The sequence below is a fragment of the Nothoprocta perdicaria genome, unplaced genomic scaffold (assembly GCF_003342845.1).
Source record: "Nothoprocta perdicaria isolate Ctin4 unplaced genomic scaffold, notPer1 scaffold_106, whole genome shotgun sequence".
Classification (NCBI taxonomy): domain Eukaryota; kingdom Metazoa; phylum Chordata; class Aves; order Tinamiformes; family Tinamidae; genus Nothoprocta; species Nothoprocta perdicaria.
The window spans coordinates 1,551,170-1,574,649 of NW_020454161.1; the positions used below are offsets into that span (position 1 = coordinate 1,551,170).

Here is a 23,480-nt window from a genome sequence, read left to right on the forward strand (position 1 = left end):
TTCCACAGATGCTAAAGATCTTTCTTTCTTTCTTTCTTCCTTTCTTCCTTTCTTCCTTTCTTCCTTTCTTCGTTTCTTCCTTTCTTCCTTTCTTCCTTTCTTTCTTAGATTTTATGAAATTAACCATAAAGTTAGTCATAATATCAATACTAAAATGAAAGATGGAGTAAAAGGAGAAGAGCAGGAAAGACAATCATGTATCTCCAATAAATGAAGACATAATAATAGCAAGAATTGAAGGTGTTGGGAAAATAGTCATCAGTTACTCTYGGAAAGCACCATCCTGTTTGGTGGATGTAGTGAAGTCAGAAGAATGGGTAACATTTACAGATACAGACGCCACAACTATACATAGAGTCTTTTTCTGGTCAGTTTTAAAAAATATATCCTATGGAAATATTTATTCCTTCTTGGGACTGAGGTTTCCCTGAATCATGACTAGATTAATATTTAGTACAGGAAAGGCAGTTCATCACTATCAGTCATTGCTGAAACATCCTTATTTCAAAAATAGAAGGAAAACTAACTGACCATGCCAGGTCCATGCTGGAGATGAAGTAGATGGAGCAGATGTATATGATCACAGTTTCAAATGAATAGACCAAAAAGGCCTTCAACTGATCTCATTAATTCTTCAATGTGCCACAGATTCTAAGACTGAAACCTGCATGCTTTTAAGGAGAAAGAAAAAAAAAAAGAATAATTTTGAGATGGCATAGATTAAAAATGACTTTAGCATCCTTCATTCATGAGATTCACTGTTCACCACAGCATCTGCTGCTGAACTGTGTTCTTCTTTGTAAATGGAAATGTTGCTACCCTGTAAACTTGAGAATCAAGAGAGAGGTATAACAATCCTTTTCCTTAAGGATTGTAACTTAGAAAAATTATGGTCAAAGTTGCAATGTTCTTCTTATAGAACAACTTAAAATGGTTTCAAGAGCAAGATAGGTTAAGAAGTGAAAACAAAAAGCTTTTGAAAAATGAAAGAAAACAGGCTCCTTGTGCTTGCTTCTACTTTTTTAAAAAAAGCCAGCAACTCTTGTGGTTTCAGGAAATCACATGTAATTTTATTTCAGTTATAGCTATCTGAAACACAGGTTTTTAAAAGCATTGACAGTCATGGGAAACAGAATCTTGCCAATTCCTTGTGACAAATGCAGTGCACCAGTTCCTAACTGATACTCTGCTAGGGAGACATTTTGGCAAAAATAGTTTGCCCTAAAGAATTCATGTGTTCTCTACTTCCACAGCACTGACTGCCTGAAAGGGCTTGTCCTCTGAATAYTGATGGGAAATATCCTGCCACTCTTATTGCTGTTTTACAGATGGGGGACTGTAACACAGCTAATGTATGTAGTGTCTGATCACTGTGAAATCTGTGATCTTAGGTTTCAACCCAAGAGAACATCCTTTTTTAAAGGATATGTTGAATTTCTAAACATTCTAATAATGTTTAACCATCCCCCTAATAAAGACATTTTTAAGAAATAGTGTTGCATGCTAATTGAAATGTTTCCACAACAGGGAAGTAGAAGTCTATATAAGCAAAATTCAAGTACACACACACACACACAAAAACCCCTCCACTATGGAATAAATGGAATATATATATATATATGTATATATATATGTATATATATTTTTGGTATGTGAATGAAGTGCAAGTTTCCTTCTTGGCTCTGCCAAACTAAGACTGCTGCAGGTCTCATTTTCTGCCAGTGAAGCACAACATTGCTTCAGGTAAAGGGACTAATGTTACCTTGTCAAAAATGGAAACGGATCATCCCTGCTAGTCAGAAATAGATCGTTGGCTCTGCATCCTCATGAGAGGCATGAGACATGCTCAGCCTGGTTTGCTCTGTTCTGTGTGAAATCACGCAATGACGGAGAACTTCTGAAGAGCACAGGGATCCAAGCCTCTTTCAACTCAGACTGAAAATTGTTTTATCTTGCACCCAAAATGAAAATTTGAGAACGGTTTTGCTAACTGGAAAGAAGGGCAATACTCTACTTGAAGTCTGTGTGCGGAGCAGGACAGCACATACTAAGCCCTGCTGTTTAGGCTCTCGTGCAGAAGACAAAAATAACTGTAAATCTTAACAAACAAAGTGGTCAAATTGTATGGATTGTTTATCAGCCTTTCCTATGATGTCAGAGCAGTCCAGGCCGTCCCTTTTTCCTCTCTCTCRCAACACTCTGGTTGCTACTTCTGCCAGCAAAGGAAAATTACAGACCGAGAGAGTTTTATATGTGCACACTGGAAGATGTGGAGGACACTCTGCATTTTAGCAAGACCAGGGAGTTAAGTCAGAGTCTTAAATCAGTCTAAAATAAATTTAATCTGAAATTTTATGAAATGTAAAGGTGAAAGGAGGAGTCTTGTAGAAATTATTTAACCCAATACTCCATTTTCTCCATGGAAATGCATGGACTAGGAAATGCAGAGTTTTTACTGCACCAGAAACTGATTAAAGAATAATGTTCTCATTTTCAAATAAGACCTCAATTATTCATTAAAATAATGGAATTTAGAACTGTGCTATCAAAACTACAAATTGTTGAAAATCTGTGAGTGTTCAAATGCTTTGTGTATGGAGCTCGAACAATTTTTCTTTCCTTAGAGTTCAAAATAGGTCTGCTGTTTACTTTGTGCATATATTTAAATGATGTTGGGTAGTTTGGGCACTCAGTTATGTTGATGATATATATATATATATATATAAATATATATTAGATATATATGTATATATTTTTTCTGTGAGGTATGAATCTCTTCAAGATGAAAGTCYTCTTGAAAGATTGTAAGGCCACTGGCAAATGAGGTTCTGGGATAGGATTACACTGTCACAGGGACTTTGAACTCCAGTCACTGTGTTTACGCCTTCACAAGATACAGAAACCGGTGATGAAAAAGTAKCCTTGCTTTCCTTGCTTGTGCTTTGGAGCTTCCCTTCTCCCCTTCTTCCAGGACAGGACACAGGCACCTCTCAGCATCCCATAGCAAGCCTACGAACTGGAACATCTGCCCTGTGAGGAAAGGCTGAGGGAGCTGGGCCTGTTCAGCCTGGAGAAGAGAAGGCTGAGGGGGGGACCTGATCAGTGTGTATAAATACCTCAAGGGAGGCAGTGAGGAGGAGGCGGCGGCCTCTTTTCAGTGGTAGCCACCCATAGGACTACAGGAAACGGCCACAAACTGAGGYACCAAAAGTTCCACAKGAACTTGGGAAAAATTTCTTGACAATGACRGTGATATAGCCCTGGAAAAGGYGGCCCAGAGAGGTTGTGRAGTCGCCTTCACTGGAGRTCTTTAAAACCCACCTGGATGCCACCCTGTGCCACGTGCTCTAGGTGACCCTGCRTGAGCAGGGGAATTGGACTGGATAATCTCTGAAGGTCCCTTCCAACCTTAAGGATTCTGTGATTCTGTGATTCTATGAAATGATCCTTGGCTCAGGAGACCACATCCTACAAAACTGCCGAGTGCCACAAGAAGAATGTGAGAAGGAAAGCAGTTACCAAGGTCATTGTCAGCTGGTGCCCTCTATGCTAAATAATTTGACATAAATCTAAATGAAAGGCACAGTACTGTAAGAGACTGACTRATGGCAACTGTCATAAGTATTTCTAGCCTGAAAGTCTTTATGGTAGGTAACCCTTGGAGGTATCCTTTTGCTACTACAGCCAGTTACTCAACTTTTTCCCAACCCATCCATTTTCTGYTGGGTCCCAGAATAGCACCTAACCTCTCCGAATTGCTGCAGGTTTTCTGCTGTGTCTGAGAGGACACAAAGCAAGCAAAAGTGAATGTAATGATTTAGGCCCCAAGTCGATAAAATACTTAATCATGGCATGTTTTAAGCAAAAAACTTGTTTATGAACCTTTCAGCTTAATTTTTATGTGTCTGTCAATGTACATTCACTTGAGTATTTTAACTAAATACTTTATCAGCTTTGTGACACTAATACCTGAAAAGGCAGTTTAACTGTTTACATTGTTTATATAAGCATCCCCCCCAACACACACACATATGGCCTCTGGGACATACACATTTCATACACCTGCAAATACTGATCTAAAGGGAAAAATGTGATAAGATAGYTTACAGTAGCATTTTCTTTGAGGCTGGCTAAATAAAACAAGTTCTACTGTTGTACTCCAACTACTATTCTTTAAATGCAAGAACTGTCCCATTTGTGGTCTGAGCATGGAAAAAGACATTTGTATAGAATGGTAAGTAAATTGGTATTGTAAATCATAAGGCTGCTATATTTAGAAGCATTTATATTGGCATTTAAATAAAAAAAAAAAAAAAAAACTTGACCAAACTAAAAATTTCTTCACACTAGTAATTTACTTTTTTTTTTTTTCCCAGATATATTATTATTACAGTGCAACTATTTTTGGTTAGAGTGGTATGCAATTTCATTGTATCCCTCTTTAGACTACATGAAACCAGGCATATAGCTTAGTTACTTTTCTTTATCTTTTGAGACATCGAAAACTTGTTAAAACATTGAAAAACTTTTCGATGTCACTTGTAGTGATAAGGCTAAGGAGAGAGTAGTCAAGTTAGGTGCTCTTTTTTCAGTAAACATCGCCTGTATGTGATACTTACTGCCTGGAACTGTTCAGCTTTTGTCACTGATTACATTTAGCCAAAATTGTCACTTTGCCCGTTCATAGCAGGATTTTGTGGACTGCTGAAACTCTATTTCTATTGCATTAATTTCAGACATGAATAAAAATACTAAAGTTTTATTTCATTGTCAACTGTTGTAACTAGTGGGGAAGGGGCTGGAAATGAAGTGTGATCCCAGCGKATGTGGGCTAGTTCATCTGCCCCTTACTTGATCGATCACTTTCATTGGTCACTTACTTGAGACTTGACTTTTGATAGTTTAGATTCTCTGGCTGCTGGTTGAAAAGTTTTGCTCCTTTATGTCATTGCCAGCTATGCTGCCAGCCTTTTCTCCTGAGTACCATGAGCAGAAAGTGCTTAGATGGCTTTCATAAAGCTGTGTTATTTTTAGAACAGACCCATGGTCACAGGTTTGAATCTGCACTGAGAAGCTTAAGTCTACGTGAAATCGTCTGTCGTGTTTGCTGTGGCACTGGGATTCCAGCATTCGCGGGTTATTTTTTATTAGTTAATTAATTCATCTTTGAACTGCCTTTTCACAAAAACTCTTTGAAGTGATTAGAAGAGTTTTCACCTCTTAGATTTTCTTCTGCAATAAATAAATAAATCCCATTAGAGTGGAGTGATTAGAATGGGAGTTTTGTGTGAACATGGATTCAGCATGTGCTATTCCAAATATCCTGTGCTTTCAATGGAAACTTTCAATTCTTTTCTGAGTTTTTTTAAGCAATTGCACATTACTGTTATATTGGATGCCAACATGTTTGGAATAGGGATGGCTAATTTCTTTATGTTACAGAGTTTTGTTTTTTTGAATGGATTCAGGCCTAGAAAAATTTGGCAGTTTACTGTAAAAAATTTTTTTTATTTTTTTTTTTTTTATGTTTGTCTGTAATACTCCAGTTATGGGTAGCTCAAGAATTACTGTTTTGAGACATCCAGTAATATGAAGTCATCTTGTCTTTTTGTCCTGGCGAGCTTGCGCACTTGCGTCTTGCTACCATCCTGGAGGCAGAGGAGGGAAGTGTGGAAAAGGTGGAAGTTGGAGCTSCAGCTGCCCATATCTGCCTGCTGATGGGCACATGGGCTCCTCTTCCTCTTCAGCTGTTTCACCTCTTCTATTGGGCAGGTGGCCTAGCAAATTGGAAGTTGCTGTAATTGTATTTTGCTACATGAGCTTAAATAATAAATAAAAATTCTCTTTAGGCTGATTCTGGCATTTGGAATACCAGCTGGATATGTCTATTTAAAAGAAATCAGGAAGGAACTTGAACTTGTGCCATAATGGCATATATATTTTGGTAAGATTGTAATATTTGTAACAAAAGGTATTTATTATTATACTCAGTAAAACTTCTCTTATACTGAATAGCAAGATTAAGTTTTTCAAAGGAGTTACTTAGCTTGGGAAAGAAGTTATATTTAGTCAAAATGTACTCTGATTTTTCATGCAAGATTATGAAAGCTTGCTTTCAATGGTATTTTCATTTTCCTGTGTTGCAGTCTTTAGTTTTGTTGTTTCAGCAAGGAAAATGAAGATCATATTTCTTCTCAGGAACTCATTCCACTGAAGTCATGCAAAATAACTGAAGTTTACCCACTGAAATCACAGTTTCATCCTTTTAGCTTTGACTCAAATTCCCTGGCACAGTGAAGGACAACTCCCAAGCCACTGAACTGATTATGTTTTGGTAAACTCTACTCTGCAAATCTGTTTGATGCTTCTTATCAAAATTCAGAAGGAGGAATAAAATCAGATGAAAACTGGATCAGATTCATTGAAATGTTTTGAGAAACAAGAGAGAACCAGAACCAAGCTGAGCTTCTGTCCCTGTCCAGCTAACCAGAAAGATTTCATGTGGGTTTTATAATGTTATTGACTGCTATGAGATGTGACCTTTTGATAGCACAGTAGCAGTCGATTTGTTACTTCTCTTAGAGGCAGGTTTGCCCATTTAAGGTTGGCTCTCCTTGTGTTTGTATGCTCCCGCGTAAAGTAAGCATGAGAGACCTCAGTGCTGAAGGACATGTGGGCAGGCAGTGCAGCAGAAGACTCCCACTGCATGAAAGAAGCTTGGCATCTCATAAAGACTTCTTGGCTCGTGTGCTGAAAAGTGGTCTTCTTAGTGCTTTATGTAAAACATGTTGTTTTTCTTGGCTAAGTGGCAATGGTTTATAGTTGCAGTTCTCTAACTGTAAATTGCTTGATGTTTAACAGAAACTCACACTGACTTCCTCCAAAATTTCACTGGGGAACTGTTGCCCACTTTGAGCAAGATCCAAAAAGTCACTTCTCTCAGTGAATCTAAACCTGAATTTAGAAAGACTCAGACATACTTTTAAGCTCCATTTGACTTATCAGGACAGCTTTGAACAGGAAAGCAAACATTTTACTGTCTTCAGAAAACGTTTTTTCCAAGATGTTTACAATGAAATCCGTTGTGCTACTTTAGTAAGACTTATCAAGGCTTAGAAAAAATGGAAATGTGTTTTGTGTTAAAAATGTCTCTTTTCAGGAGGGTGTGAAAAAATATTTTTTTTAGTTATTAGCATTCCAAAAACTTAATAATTCTTATTAAATCTTAGTACCTTGGAAAATACTCCCATGTTCACTAGGTCTGGCTTATATAAAKTCTAAAACAAAACCTACCTTGAGTTTGCCCCATAGAGGTTTTGGAGCTTTCTTTCCAGAGACAGGGCCTCTAATGGCCTAAAACTCTTTTTATAAATTGCTGCAATGGTTATGACTGATGTTTAAAATATGTACCTCACTTCTGGCTGGAATTTTTCTATTTGATGGATTTTTCTTAAAGCCTTGTTTCTTAAAACAAAGACTACACTACTGGACATCTTGCGCTGTGCATATGCAAACAGTGCCAAGCCACCTCAGAACCTCTTCAATAAATGTCACATCTTGGGCATTTGAGTTTCCAATTTCCAATGKTTTCCCAAAACTTTTTTTATTGTTGTAGCAAGTCTATCCATCTCAATTTGTTTTAGCATTCTTTTTCAAGTATGTACACTAGAACAAGTTACAGTATTCTTAAGAATATTCTCCTTGGAATATGGATATCACCTCAACACTGTTACTCAATATAACCTTGCTTATACATCCAAGGATTTTATTTGCCATTTTGCTCATAGTGTAATACTAGGAGCTCATACTTAGTTGGCTATCATCTGCCGTGATCCTTTGCATAGCCCTTGGTTTTCACAGTGCAGTTCTCCAGACAGCAAACGTGGCCTACATTTCYTGGCTTAAATCCAAAAAAGCACTTAAATATTGTATGCTGGGGATGGTGTTCATCTTGATTCTCCAGCCTTGGGAACATGAATCTATTGTCCAGGAATTCTCAAGGTCCAGCTYGACTGAGGTGGTTTGTGAGGCTACCAGGCATCAGGAAGCCCCGTGCGAATTGCTGCRTGGAGGCAGAGTATCTGCTCAGCATGTAGGCAACAAGCCTGTAATGCCTGGTGTGCACTCTGTGCATTGCAAGCTGTCCTGAGTGATGTGCTCGAGGGTTGGTTCATGTATGCTCGCCTTGGTGGGCCTAGTGCRGCTGGGCCTGTCACCGTCAGTGCACACATGCACAGGCTGCTGTCCAAGAGAGTCAGATGGACCTGGGAAGACCTAGGAAATCTCCTTTTGCAGGTTTTATTTGCGTGATTATACAAGRTCCAAAGTGTATTGCTGGATGGAGGTATCTATTGGTCAATACCTGACATCGTTTTCAGCTACATGGCTTGTTTTGGCTTTATGCAATTTACCTCAGTTTTGCTGCAGCAGATTTAAATTTTAGGTGTGATGTGTGTTGGTAGAATAATTGAATTGTGTACGTTTCCTATCCTAAGTATTCCTTTGTTCTTTCTCTCTTTTTTTTGTTATTTTTTCCAACTGTTTGAGGTCTGTGATTCAGGAAAATACCCYTGAATCAGTTGAGCATATGCTTAACTTTAGCCCTGTGCTGATAATTAAGCACATGGTTTTGATGTGTTGTCCTGAATCTAGGATTTACTTTTTTAGTGGATTTATCTGTGTGAATGGAAAGACATATTCTAAGAGGAGAAAGAAGTGATAACCATGCAGACAACTGAGCTGAATCCAAAAAACCCGTAGCTAATTTACATGAGAAGGATAATAAGCTCCATGCATTGTTATATGAAGAGATGGCAGACACCCGTACATTTATTGAGTGCATTCCTGATTCTCAAAACTTCATGAAGTTTTATTATCCCATTGTTTGTCCCTGAAAAGCTATAGATAAGCCTTTCTGTGCCCCAGAAAATTCTTTTGAGGCTTAAATTAAGCTCGAACATTTTAAAAACACAATTTTGTTCTTACTTGAAAAATGCCCGTCCTTGGAGTTCACAACTTGGGAAAGAAGCAGCAACATGTATTCCTGCACAGGCACCAGCACAGATGTCCTATGCAGAAAACTAATTGGAGACGTTCCTGCAGTCTTTCAATTTTTACTTTTGCAGGGGCTTGGAATAAGGATACTGCCCCTTAGTTCTAAGGGGGAGAAMAAACAAACAAACAAACAAAGCTGCTTGAACTTCTCTTGATTTCGCTCTACTCTCAAACCATCTGCTTCTTTGGGTAATAGTCTTTTGCTGTTCATTAACCCACTTAATCCTCTAGCATAAACTKAAGTAATTTATGCTGGATGTTTGGGTTTCACATGGTACTAATGATATCTAATGAACTGTGATACAGAAACATCTGCTCAATGCAATGGTGCTTTTTTTTTTTTTTTTTCTTTTTTTTTTTGTAATCCTGGAAATTAAGTGTATAAAAAATTAGTTAGGAGCTCTTTAGGTTGCAGAGGTTGTAACTCAGAACTTCAGTACGGAAAAAGGCCAGATTTACTGTTACCCATGCAAAGTTAATATAGCTCCTATTTGTATATGCATTATTTTATGTTGATAAGTGTCATGAATTGACATTTTTCACAGAAAAGAGTACTTATCTAATAAAAAGGAGCTGAAGTAAGGTTGTACAGAACACCTGTAAGTCTGAGATATCCTAATTTGAGTATATGAGTAGAAGCTAGATAACATCTCTTTAATTTAATTTTGTATATAACTTTATATGGGGGAAAAATTACAAAAAGAAAAAAAAGGAGAAGAATTTAAGAATTAATTTTACAAGAAGCTGAAAAAGTTGAAACTACAATAATGAAGTTTTTGCTTCACAATAATAAGAGTGATAAGTGGGATTTGCTGAAAAACAAACAATAATGTTTGTTTAGCAAGGAAAGCAGGAAAAGTACTATTTATTTATAATGTTTCTAAGTTAATAATACTGTAGAAATCTTAACTCTTTTTAATTTTTGACTGCTTAATTTCTTAGCCTTAATATTGCATTAATGTTGTTTCCCAGTTTAATTTCCTAATAGTTACTTGGTTTAACCATTCAGAAGCAAAATGAGAGAAACACATTGTAAAACACACTATAGTGATATCATAGTTCTACTAAAATGCCTTATATTTTCCATCAAGCTGCTGATTGCCTTTAGAGTCACCTCAGCAGTGTTAAATCATTTCAACAGTTTACTCTTAACTGTAGTGTCATTAAAGTTTTCTAAGTTTAGGAAATGTGTTGGAAAGACTGGAATAAAAAACTCATGTTCCTGTATGAAAATGTCACCTTATAACATGCATAGCCTTAAAAATAAAAAACAGATTTACTTCAAGCATGAACTCTTTATCCTTCCCCTGTGAGACTGTAAAGAAGCTCTATAAAACCATGTGATCATACAGTTACAGACTGGGCTGACTCAGCAGAGTGTTTAACTGCATTTAAATTCTATTGAAATCAATAGAATTTAACATGTGCTTAAATACTATGTTGAAAAGGAATGGATTTACACAAGTGCTTTAAAGTTAATCATGTAGCTTTTTTGAAGTAGGCCCATTATACATTGGAGAGAGTGGGAAGAATTCAGACTGTGAAAGCCCTACCTTTGGGGTGACTGACTTAATAAGTAAAATATTTTAATACAGTTTTTATATATAATTTAAAAAATAGCAAACAATGCAGTAGTCATTATAGTCTGTGAATTAGCTAACATAGCATATATTACATGCCTGTAATTTTAAAATACGTACGCCAAAATATAGAACGCTTAAAGCTGAATGTCTGAATGTACTTTCTCGAAAATAGTTTGCTTTTTTTTTCAGTTACTGAGCTATCTGAAGTCAGATCTGTGAATGTTCACTATCTTAAATAAGGTACAGCTACATTTATAAGAACATAAAAACACATATGGATATCTAATACCAAGATCCCACACTTCAAAATTTTATGTGTTATGGCATCTTTTTACTTATTCCTGCAATGTTTCCCTGTAATATGAGACTGATTATTTTGAGATACTGAATCACTAAACAGAGTCACATTCTGGTTGTCTCAAAGGCATAAGAAATTCCACTTTTTTTTTTTTTTTTTTTGGAAAAATACTTTGGTCCATGTTAGAGAAGCTTTCTGTCTCTACTGATGATCCTCCTATCCTCCTTGTACTTTTGTGACACATCTGTGCTGGTACTATACATTTTATACATTTTACACATAAGATAGGATATATTATATTTATTTTCAAGAGGTAGAAGAACCTTTAATTTCTGATTCTTTTCAGTGTTAGTTATTCTCTTCCTAACATGGGTACAGACTGAAGTGCTTCGACATTGGGTCCCAGTGGTCTAAGCAGGTCTCCYAGAGGTAGTGCCAGGATCCCTGTGAATGAGATAGAGAAAGTAACCTTTGAGGGACTGTATTACACTGGGCCATGATCAAATCCTCTTGATTACTGCTTATGAACCTGAGCTAACTCAATGGCACGTGTCATAAGGATGAGTATTACTTCAGATGATCACGATACCAATTTTGTCAGCTGTCATGCCACCCCACTGCCATGATAGGTGTGCTGCTAGTCCTGAGCTGTACCACGTTACACCTTGCTGTGCTGCCCCTGCCTTCAGCTTTGGCCCACCTGGAGTTGGGTTTATCCTGTCTGCAGGCCCTTAATTCTTCCATGGGAAAGGTATCTCCTTCCCCTGAACTTTTGATATGGCAGGACTCTTCTTCCTTACAAAGCAGGGGAAGAAATCAGAGATAACATGTATACATGGTAAATCGGTGAGGGTAGCAGGGGAAGAAAAGGCCAGGTGGCGTCAATATGAACATTCTGTTGGGATTCCTGTTGGGACCTCTGTTGGGATTCCTGTTGGGGAATTCTCATTGCCAGCTGCAGTCTCTGTCTATCTGAAGGGACCGACCAAAACTCTCAGCAGAGTTAGAGGATGTGGCATGTGGAGGAGGAAGAAACTGTTACGAGGAAGGGAGGAGGTTTGAGCCACAGACCTCCAAAATGCCATAGATTGTCCAGAGCACATGGGAATATGACAGAACTTTGGTATTGTGAATCTCTTCTTGGATATCRAAGTGGGAGAAATTAAAAAGCAATACCCTTCGCTACAAGCTGTCACATTAGAAAAGCAGACAGTTCGCTTTTTGGCCAAAAGGCAGAAGAGAGCCTGGAAAGTGCCTGGCCAGCACGCACTGCTCTCATGGCTGGGAAGTGAGGGGCTTTGGTCACTTGTGCAGCAAGATCAGCGGAATGAAATACCATTTCTGACAGTGAAATGAATCTTGCCTTATCTAGGTGTAGGTCTATTAATCAGCAAATAGAACAGGCAACTTTGAAAGAGCGTTATGAAAAATTAACTTGATGTAGCCTGCATGAAGCCTCGCCAAGCCCCCGGGGAGCATGGTGCCTTAGCGTGGCACGCAGGCAAAGGCTGCGATCCTCAGCGCGCATCKCCTCGTAAAGCTGAGGGAGGCGCAGTGCCCACTGCCCGGGGCTTCTAAATATAAACACAAGCCGCTCGGCCCCATCCACATTTTAATAAGTCCACAGAGCAGTGCATGGTATGTGAGCAGGTCTCATTTGCTGGGCCACAACTCGTAACCTACTGCAAGAATTGCACGAAGTTGCTAAAAATGGAAGTGTGGCTCAGAGYGAGCGCGAAACTGGCTCCCGCCTCGCCGTGTCCCTGCACCTCCAGCTGCCCCTGGTCCCCGTGGCTTCAGAGGGCTCCTCGTCCGAGCCAGCTGCGGGTCCTGCCGAGAAGGAGYGGCCAGACCTGCCTGCTTGAGCCAACTGCAGCGTAGCCAGAGAAACGGGGCAACGAAAATAGCACGCCAGGATCTCTGTGCGTGGGCGAGGCAGAAACCACACGATGAGCAAGAGCTCCCAGTATTATTTTAGAACCGACACGGAGGCCTGCGCCTTTTGCTCGTTTTTCACAAAAAAATCCTCCCCTGGGGGGAGGGCAGGGCAGGGCTGGGGGGGCCAGGAAGAGCTGACCACCGGTGGCCGTGAGCGTGGCCGTGGGTCCACTGGCCTCTGTGGGGGGGGGTCTCGGTGTCTGGGCCGGGCGCTGTGCCCTGCTCGCCATGCGCGGGCCGGTGGCGCGGGCAAGGGTTAAGGGTGCTGTGGGGGGATGGCGYGCCTCCGAGACACACACCGGACAGCTGTGTTTGCCGGGGTATTTTTAAGTGCATTAACGCAGGCTCCAATCGCCCGGCCGTGCTTGACCTATTTTTGGCTCAGGCCGGCCATTGTTCTATTTCTGCCGCCGCTGGGCCGCGCGCGGCTGGGGCTTCACATGCAAATGCGGAGCCGGGCGCCGCGGGCCCCAGCGAGCGAGCGAGCGCCGCGGGACGCAGCGCGACGCGGCCGGCCGCCCGTGCCAGCCCGGCCTCCGCGGCCCTGCGCGCCCTGCTCAGCCCCCTTTGGGGCTTTAAGAGGCTCTGCCCACCCCCCCCAGCCTCCCTCGCTCCCCCCTCTTCACCCCGAGAAAGCTTGAAGCACTGAGATATTTCTTCATTTCTTCTTCCACCTGCTGTTGGCTTCCAGCACACAACTGTTCCAACTCAGGGGTGCAGCGTCCACCGGGTCCTTCCCAGGCTGGGGCTGGGCAAAGTGGCTTTTTTTTCCTTTTTTTTTTTTCTCCTTCCCCAATAGCTCTTTAAAGGTTGCTAATCACTGAAGTGTTTTCCCTTGCAACCCTCACTGGAGGAGGTAGGAGCGCGGAGGGTCGCGCCTGCCGCCCCAGCGCGAGCGCCGTGATGAATCTCTCGTGTAGCTGAAGTACAGCCCGGGCGGAATATGCTGCAGACCATTTACGAGAGCGAATCGTGTTTTTCCTCAGATGGGGTTTCTGGACGGGAGCAGCTCTTGGCTCAGCAAAGCATGCACAGCATGATCAGCTCAGGTAAGCGCGCGGCACCGCACACCCCTCTGCCTCCGCGGCGGCGGCTCTCTCAGACAACACAACCTGCCACAACTGAAAAAAAAAAAAAAAAAAGACCCAACAACAACCCAACCCCCAAGCCCCTCCTTTAAAGAACGGAGTTTATTTTTGTGGGCTTTTTTATAAGTTGTTAAGTAATTCTGTCTACGATGTTATTTCAGATATCAGCTGCTGTTTTTGGTTGGGGGGGGGTCTGCTTTTTGCAGTCTGCTGCTTTCTAGCAAGAGGGAAAAGCTCTCAGTGGCAATGCAGTTTGCAATTCCCCTCTTGTTTTATTTGTTTTGTTCCGGGATTGCAAAATGGGGCTTGTGGTACAGGCTTGTGCACGCAGAGTGGCTTCATCAGAGCAGAGCTCTTCAGGAGGCTGCAGTTGGAGCCCATCACAGGCATCTTCGCATGTCATTTTGTAAACAGGATTTGGGCTTTTTCTGAGTTTCCTTTTCTCCAGTTTATGTGCAAAGGGTTTTTTTTTTTTTTTTTTTTTTTTTTTACGTGTTTATATTAATCCTTTCCCGTTTTCCTAATGGTATTGGTTTAAAAAATGTTAAAGTCTGTCTTTAATATGCATGTCTTATTTCCTTACTTTAAAAATATTTGGGAACTTGGCGAAGGTACTCAGATGTAATGACTCATTGAAATGTAAATTGGGTATATTTTTAATGAAAGTATTTCCAAGCTGTTCCGATAAAGCATTGGGCATTTGTACTTGAAGCTGTCTTATATTTTCTAGTTTCTTTGTTAGCTGTGTTTGAGATCAGCATAGGAGGCACTGAGCATGAATAAAGCCTGAACTTCAGTCAATTCAATCAGAATGTCAGTTTAGATGGACAAAAAAAAAAAAAAAAATCTAAATTTGAGATTATGTTTGCCCTTTCTCTCTTAAACTCTGGGGGAACTACAGCTCTGGGTTTTTTTGGTCTCAACGTCTTATCCTTTGAGGCACAACTTTAGCTGCTTTATATGTTTTTTAATCCTAGGGCTCTGACTTTGTTTCTTCTATAGCTGGCTTTAGAGAGGACCTGTACATAGACTACAGTGTCAATAGTGTGCTCTAATCTTCGTTTGCCCCCTTTCCTCCCCTTTTTCTCCTCGAAGTTGGCATTGCTCCCACTTGTTGAGCATGGTTACGTTTGTAGACCGCAGGGCTCATAGAGTATCACCTCTTCTGGTACACCTGTTGAGCCCATGTTTGCTTGCTTGSTTGGTCTGTTTATTTAACTGCTGTAAAGAGCTTACGTTGTGCTTATGTTTGTTTTTTTCTTTCTTGATGACATACACCTGTAGAGCAGAACTGCGGTTTCAGGTGTTAAAATAAATTGTTGTGTCAAATAGCAGTACCTTCCCTGTCAGGAAAGACTTAGATGTGTCTTAACCTTGTGRTTAGTGTTTTCCGGTGTAGAAAGCTACCATTAGCCGAGGCTAATGATTATAGACTGAAGGAAGGAGAGACTGAAAAACTATTACATGCAGCATTGAATAATAAGAATTCCTAAGAGAAAGACTTCCAATTGATAATGTTTAGGAGTGGCAGTTCTCCTCCTCTACTAACAAGGTCCTGGGTTGGTTTGTTTCTTTTTCATTTGGGGTTTTGAGTTTTCTGGGGGGCCCTTCCCCCAAAACTTAGCACTTCCTCTTTTTAGAATAGATTTTGATCACCGAACACATGTTTACAAATGTGAACAACTTAGCTGTAGCTAAGGTAATTGATAAAAGCAGATTTTCTAAAATTTTCTCTATGGTTTTGCAAAACCATCCACAGTGTTGACCTGTTGTTCAAGAGTTACTGCTTTTCTTTGTTTTTCCTAAATAGGTCAGCAGGTGTCCAGTGCATTTTTATTGGTCAGAGAGATATCAGTGACTGCTTTTCCTTCATCTTTTTTTTTTTTTTTTTTTTTAGTAATACATCAAACTACATTTAGCTGTGTGTAAGTGACAATCAGTTTTAGCTCCTGGTTCCCACCAGCTAATCTTACAGTAATTTTCTCAGTTGAAGCACAAGAAATATTGGGAATTTTTGTAAGCTTTTGTAAGCTAATATATCACTGTTTTCCTTCTTTGGAGACAAAGATGTCATAACATTTCGTACTACGTTAGACTCATATAGCATTCTGTAGTACAAAGTAGAATAGAGTTGTGGGGGGGGTTGTTTGTTTGTTTGTTTCTTAAAAATAAAAAATAAAAAATGAGTCAAGATCATTGCCAGGTAAGGGCAATTTAAATGTATATGCACTCTGGAATGCAAAATACCCTTCAGGGTTTCTGTTGGCCTTTGAAACACACAACCAGAAGCAAGTCATTGATGCTGTACTTAGTCTGCAGTATAGTTCACAGCACACAAAAGCACAAGTCTGGTCCTGCTGTCAGGTACCTTCAGCTCTGTTGAGTTCTTGCAGGTCTTGCAGGATCAGGCCTGGTTATTTTGTATGTTTTGTGTCCATCTGTGCTGCGTATTCGGGGAAAAGGAATTTCCCAGGGTATGATGACGCACTGCAGTGTTAGGAGTAGCCTATCTTCATTTACTGACATGTAACTTTTGCCCAGTTTAAGAAGTTGCACATATTTAAGAAGAGAACAGGTCCCTGGACACTTACAACTTGCAGCCTTGATATTGCTGGAGTCCTGAAATAATCACCACGGTTTAAGTTCTCACTTAATGGTTATTTAAGTTTGCCTGTTTCTGCTGCCACAGGGCCACGAGCTGCTGGTGCTTCCCATGCAAATGCGGACCTGGAGGCCCTGAAGAAGGCAGGATCAGTGGCCCCTGCAAATGTACTTGCAAAACAAACTGTCTGAGGAATTTCTGACAATAGCAGGCGCAGGATATATTCCTGTCACGTGAAGCTCTTCTTCTGCAGTTCCCTCAATTACTGCTTTGCCTGTCTGTCTCCATTGCTGCTTGTAAATCACAGTATGAATGAGATGATCTGGATAGCTACCAATCAGAAGTCTAATTATGAATGGAGCAATCCAGATCGGCACCGACTCAAGAAGCTGTGTAATTTACACACACCTACACCTTGCTGCACAGAGCAGCCTCAGCTATCTTGAGGAGGCTGAACTAGATTCTCCCATATGGTACTACTGCTCTAAAATGCAGCAGCAAGTACTATGCGTCTTTATTTTAGAAAATGATGCCGATACATTCTTGTTTGATATCATACTTGTTTTATTTTCAAGATTAAAAAAAAAAAGCCTCTTATTTGGAGGATGGTACTAGATAGTTGTGCTGTTGCTTTAATTTTACCCAAAGCTTTCAGTTGTGCCTGTACTTTACCCAAGCATAAATAACAAACTATAACCTCTTTAATAAAAGTACTTGCTACAGCATAGTCCATGGCAAGAGCAGGTGTCAAAATGTAGCAAATAACTGATGCAGGGCTAAACTCCTCAAAGAGATTTCAGTTGTATGAAGGGGAGGAAACAACCTACCCAGCCTTGGAGGCTGCAGATGTGTGACTTCAAGAAGGAAAGCCAAGATTATTAACTTCGGGTGATTAAATACACTGTGCTGTTTTGCCAAAGGGTGAGATTGCTGTGTTTGCTTCATTCCCCACATTTTGATATATACCCTCCAACTGGCCTTCCAGAATTCCACCTCTTCCAACTTTTCCAACTTCTTTTAAATTCCAGCTTTTACTGGATAAGGCATCTTCTACTTCTGGCCCAAAGCTGTTATTGAAAAATCAGGAGTTTAAGGAGATCTTGCCTTTAAAGCCTTAGTTTGTCACTGATTTGACAGGGGACCTGAGCGAGTTATGTAATCCTACGTATGTCACTTTGCCCCTCTGTAAAATAAAGAAAATAACACTGGTCAGGCTCATAAATCTCTAGGGCAAAAGTCATCTAAAGGGAATATAGTGATTCAGAATGATTAATTTGATTGATTCAGCCTACCTACAGGCTGCAAAATTTGTGCAGTTTCACAAATGCTGCAAGTGAAGGCAGTCACAGTATTCTCTGCATTGATCAAGAAATTCAAGCTATGGCACTTGGATGTAAGTGGCAGAATCTACATGCAGGTTGCTGTACATGGGGCTGCAGGCCCTGTTAGCCATCTTCCTTCAGTAAATACTAAGCTGGTAAAATTTATTTTGTATCTTATATCTACTTTGTGTCTGGATGACCATGTGTACACGTTTGTGTACATATATTTATGTTGCCTTCAGGGCAAGTTCTTGCACCCGTAACTTCGATGTTTTTTCTTTTCCCACTCCCCTTTTTCTTGTCCTGGCCATACAAAACTTTCACCTATTCAACTGTTTCTGTGGAGAGACTGCAGAAAGCAAAATTTGGGTCTCTGATATTCATAAAAAACTTGAATTATTTACTTATTGGAATTAGATAACGCACAACTTCATACAGACAGAAAAAAATATCTGTATGTTACCTCTAGCAATACCTCTATTATACATCTTGGTTTGCTGTACTCAGAGGCATGTGGTTTCAACCAGAGGCTTTCTTCATGTAGACCTGCGTGCAGAGTCCATTTAGTCCATGAAGATTTGTGTGGGATACGAGGAATGCCTGTTCCTATTGCCAGGACTTTAATCAGGCTTCTATTTCTACATCGAGTTCACGGCCCCTGGCTTTTGTGCAGCCTTCACAGAGATAACAAAAGCTGTGAGAAAGCAGAACATTCAGCTAGAGAGCCTGCAAACACTTGTGTCTCCTCATGTGTATATGTACATATAAATGCCATATATATATGAATTTCAGGTTTTGGTGGTAGATGATGGGGAAGGTTTCAGGTGTCATTGCAATTTTTTACAGCAACTATTATTTTATTTTTATACAGCAGATTTGATGCAAAACATTCATGGGGGAGAGTAACTGACAGATACTATTGTGAAAAACATGAACATCTAAAATCCCCTGCTCCGTGGATCTCTTTAACAGGCTGAGTCCTCTGGGTCAGTTATTCTTAGCCTAGTTATTTTCATCTTATGGCATTACAGGTCTAAGATTAGCCTGTTAGGCGTTATCATGCCATCTGAGTTACCTCCTAATATAACTGTACACCGGAATGATTATTTATAGACAGAGCATTCTGTCATTTTTGTGTTATTTCTGGTAGTTTAAATAAAGAAGAGCAACATTCAAGAAAAACCACAGATTCCTTCCTGCTGCCAAAACAACATGATAACTGCCTGCTAAGGGGCGACGATACTGCTGAAAACGTGCGCCTGCTGCAGATGCAGCATCCTCTTTATCTCCTCCACTGCTGCTAAAAAGAGGAGCCTTTTAGGGTACCCCTCCCATCTCTGGGGGAGGGAGCGGGGTGCCAAAGTGATGCCCCTCACCAGGGAGAACCGGGGATCCAGGCTGCTCCAGAGAACAAGGATATCCACGGTCTATTTATAGGGGCTGGCTCTGTGAGGCTCTGTGTTCAGTGTGAACGTGTCACACACGCCCGCAGCTCCTCGGCATGGACCCTTCCAGCTTCATTACGGGAAAACCGTGTCTTCGATTCAATCACCCTGCTAAATGCATCGTGCAGAYGTTGCAGGAGGGCGCCGCAAATTGACACGTTTTGAGCAAACTGTTCTTTATGCTGCTTTGCAAACATTTCTGCTTACAAGGAAAACTCGGATTCCTGAAGCAGAGCTGCCACTCACAATGCAGGCAGGCTTATTGCGCCCTGAGGAAGTTCACTGGCATCCTTGTGCCTGTAACTAGGAGCAAGGTTTTAGTGACTGCTTGATGAAGAGCAACAAGAATAATTAAGCAGGAGATTTTCCGCTATGTGTTGCTGCAGCCTCTGAATGTAATTGTTATTCTGGAGGGACTCAGGAATTGCTACTCATTTATAAAACGGTAAAATACTGGTGATTATCATAATCTTTATTTTTTACTTTTTTTTTTCCTTCTTCCTCCACCAAATAAATGGCTGGTTTCTACCTCTGCRCATATTCTGGATGCAATCAAGGGGCAGTTCATTTATTCTACCCCAAAACGTTACTCATGTAAAAAGGCTTGCAAAATCAGCAGAAGACTTTATATGGTTGAATAAGTAAGTACTACTGTGAAATTCTCCCATTATCGGGCAAGCAGACCTTTCCTTTATGTGAGGTTTGCCTGTCTAACATTGCTGTAAAGGTACCTTGGCATTTACGATAATCTGAGCAGAGCCAACACATCCGTTCCATGTGTTCGGGGTCTCCTGGCTGTAAACTCCTCCTTGCTTCACACAAACATGCCAAGAGCTCCAGGAATTCAGGCCCTTTTTKGATGCCTATGTTAGAAATGCAGGATGGCTTGTTCTGATGATAACGCATTCCTTCAGATAATGAAACTGAGTATCAGCAAGAGGAGACAAGAACACAGTGAATCCTTCTGAAATGCCTGTGTTATAAACCATGCTTTTCCAATCAAGGATGATTATTCTCTCTCATGATCCATGTGGCTGAAGAATGTGAACCACAGGCAGGAATAACAGCTATTCCGTTTCTTCTCTGTAGGCAGGAATGGAAGGATGAGAAAGCTTAATGTTAATTTAATAATTTCCCCCAATTGTTCTGTTCTTAATCCAAGTTTCCTTTTCTTTCTCAGTGCCCAAGGCCAGCACCTTGCTGGAGTCCAGCAGTAATAAGAGAGCGAGCAGGGAACACAGACTGTTAGGTCCAAATCTTATATAAAAGCTCCCTTTGGTCTTTGCTGCCCCTGGGTAACTGCTTTAACTCAGTTAGTGATGGCCTTTTATTTAGCTTGTTTAGCTGTTCCCAACACTCTTTCCTGAAGAAGAAAAAAAAATCTCCTTTTTAGGAGCAAATCTCCTTTTTAGCTAGATATATGATGTTTAAGTACTAGATGTAGAAGTGATTTAGATACCTCCAAGTCCTGATCCTAAAAATCCCTGCTCAGCAGCTGATGAAATCTAGTGGGACCTCAATTCAGGAGCACACTTTACCTTGGAACTGAACTAGATGCTCACCAGCCTGCCCTGTGGATACGCTCAAAACTGCCCCASTCTCAAAGGGCAGATAAACCACTATGGGATTGATTCCAAATAAATAAATAAATTTCCCTTTCCTTTAAGAATTGATAAAGGAAGGACGGAATTCCTTAAGAAATAATGTCTCACTTGCATTTCTTCAAAGTAATATGAGGTGAGGTACTGGCAGTATGGAAAGTAGTTTCAGGAAAATATTAGAGAATTTTATAAATGGAGTAGTAAAAGTGGAAGAAGGGCAATGCAAGCACTTCCCATGTTAAAATGCTGCTTGTGAGGGAGGCTGGGGAAAGAACTGAAGATGCAAATGAATTATGTAGGAGGTGGAAACTAGCAGCAATTGAAGTACACATGCTAGCTATCAGTGAAGGCAAGTGAAAGCTTCGCGGGAAAATTCTGAAAACAATCGAAATGAGAAACCTCAAAAAAAAAAAAAAAAAAAAAAAAAAAAAAAAAAAAAAAAAAAAAAAACTGACAAATCTTTGGAGTTTGTCCATAGTATTTTAGAATCAGCAAAAGTTGTTAAATCACCTTAGGGCTGCTTTGCTCTTGTGAGGAGCCACACGGTGAGCTCATACTCAGGAATTTACCCCCTCCCTCCCATGCAGACTGTTTTTCTGTGTTTTACATGAGCGGATGGATAATGTGACTGGGAGAGGCAGAGGGACCGTGAGCCCATTTATGCACATGCTAGAAACTGTGCTGCACCTCCCCACCCCTGCCTTCCTACAAACCTCTCCAGGGCTTTTACCATGAATTAGGCTGCGCTGCCACCTGCACCATCCCTAGATTGCCCTTGCTTTTTTTTTTTTCTAGACAGTTTTCTAAGCTTTTTGCTTCTCTTCTGCCTTCTCTGCTTATTTTCTCTGTTTTGGTTTTGTTTTGTTTTTCACCCTCTCTGGTGCCAAAGCAGACAGGGTGATAATGGGGCAGCTGGAAAACTTTAGAGGGACAGAAAGGAAATCACAAATGGCACCAACAAAGAGCTTTAGGCAAGGAAATAAACAGGAATGCTAATGTAGCTAAATAAAGTAAGAGTGATGCTACGGATGAATAAGGATAGTAATACTGATATAGCTATTTTGTGCAAAAAATGAACTGTTAGAAATGAGTAATTCTTTCTAAATAAGAAGTGCCCCTAGGCTAAAATTCTCAAGTATCATCTCAGAGAGAATAAATGTCTTTATGCTGACATACATACACAATTACAGAAGATGTATATGAATATGCATCACACCAGATATTGCCCCTTTCTCCCTCATTGCCTGGGCACACTTCAGATTTAACAACCGTACTATAACGTGTCAGAAGTCTGAGCAGCTCGGAGGGTCCAGATTTGGTTTAGATAGGCTTGGACGCTCGCTGATTTTCCTCGTCCTGCAGAATTTGTAGCACACACAAGACCCATCCCACAGACTTCCTCTCTCTGTGCCGTTCTTCATCTGCAGATCCCGAGGGGCCTGGGGCAGTGCACACCTATTCCTGAAGGCTTCAGGAAGTCCTTCCTAAAGAGCCACTTTTTGTCCCTCCAGGGAACACTAATACTAGGGTAGTGACTAGGAGCTTCAGATGCTACTAATTAGCTACCAATAGACCAATAGCATCATGATATAGACATCAGAAAACCAGTCTTTATTACTTTTCTCATTTCTCTATTCCTGACCATTGACTCCTCCGCTCTCCCTTCTACAGGGACAGATACTCATGCGTCCGCTTGGACCTGATGGGGTGAACAGCCAGCCCAGACTAAAGCCTAACCTGATATTTACTGTACAGCTGCTTGTTCCAGTATGAGGAAGGAAAAGCAGAATATTTTCCTTCACTGTGCTGCAGCTTATACTGGTTTCAAATATATGTAAAACTGCTGCTTGAGAGATCTTCAGTGCATCAGGAATTATCCCCTCACAGCTTTTAAAGGACAGAACCTGAAATTTAACGCCCAGTTAACACCGGGTTAAATTCCATTTAACTGCACAGCAATTTTTCATTAAGTAGAATTTATGCTACTACTGTCCCAATGAAGCTGTCAGTTATTGCCTGTTATTTTCTATAGGATGTTGGCATGAAGGGGGAAGGCCCTACAAGTCTACACTGTTTAGCTTTTGGGGGGCAATATAAAACAGTATCTGTCAAAGCAACCTGCAGTAAATGTGAGTACGCTGCTATACTGCCCTCCCAAACCATGAGAGCCCTGATGAGGTGCCATGTATGCAGTCTGCTCCAGGAAAGTCTCCATGGCTCTTGCATGCAAATTTTCCTCCGTCTTTTTTTCTTTTATAAGTCATCTCTTTGTGGAGAAAATGTTTTGCTTCATATTCTTCTTCTACAGTAATCCCCTCTATTCTCCTTTATTTTTGTAACCGAAGAACGCTCCCACATGCCCTTAGCCTTTCTAGATAATCTGGAAATCAATAGAATTCAAGTTACAGGAGTGAAATTTTCCTTCATTTAGTGCTGCTGCTTAGTTTCCATTTACAAAAGCATTCGATTCCAGTACCTCAGTAAACTAAACCCAAAAGCTAAGTGATGCTGGCAAGCTAGCAGACAGGTCAAAAGGATCTTAAATTGTT

At 40.6% G+C, this 23,480-nt stretch overlaps 1 protein-coding gene across 3 annotated transcripts in view; it reads left to right on the forward strand.

Moving 5' to 3' along the window:
* Positions 1-23,480, forward strand: part of HDAC9 (histone deacetylase 9) — a 324,682-nt gene that overhangs the window by 137,342 nt on the left and 163,860 nt on the right. Inside the window, exons 1-2 of one of the 3 annotated variants that reach the window (XM_026044899.1) lie at positions 13,633-13,729; positions 13,860-13,922. The exons of 1 other annotated variant lie outside the window; for it this stretch is intronic. In XM_026044899.1, coding sequence (XP_025900684.1) covers positions 13,901-13,922 — 22 coding nt within the window. In that variant the 5' untranslated portion in view covers positions 13,633-13,729; positions 13,860-13,900. Of the gene's footprint in view, positions 1-13,632; positions 13,730-13,859; positions 13,923-23,480 lie in introns of those variants that run through there. One more of the 3 variants, XM_026044923.1, reaches the window with a different exon arrangement.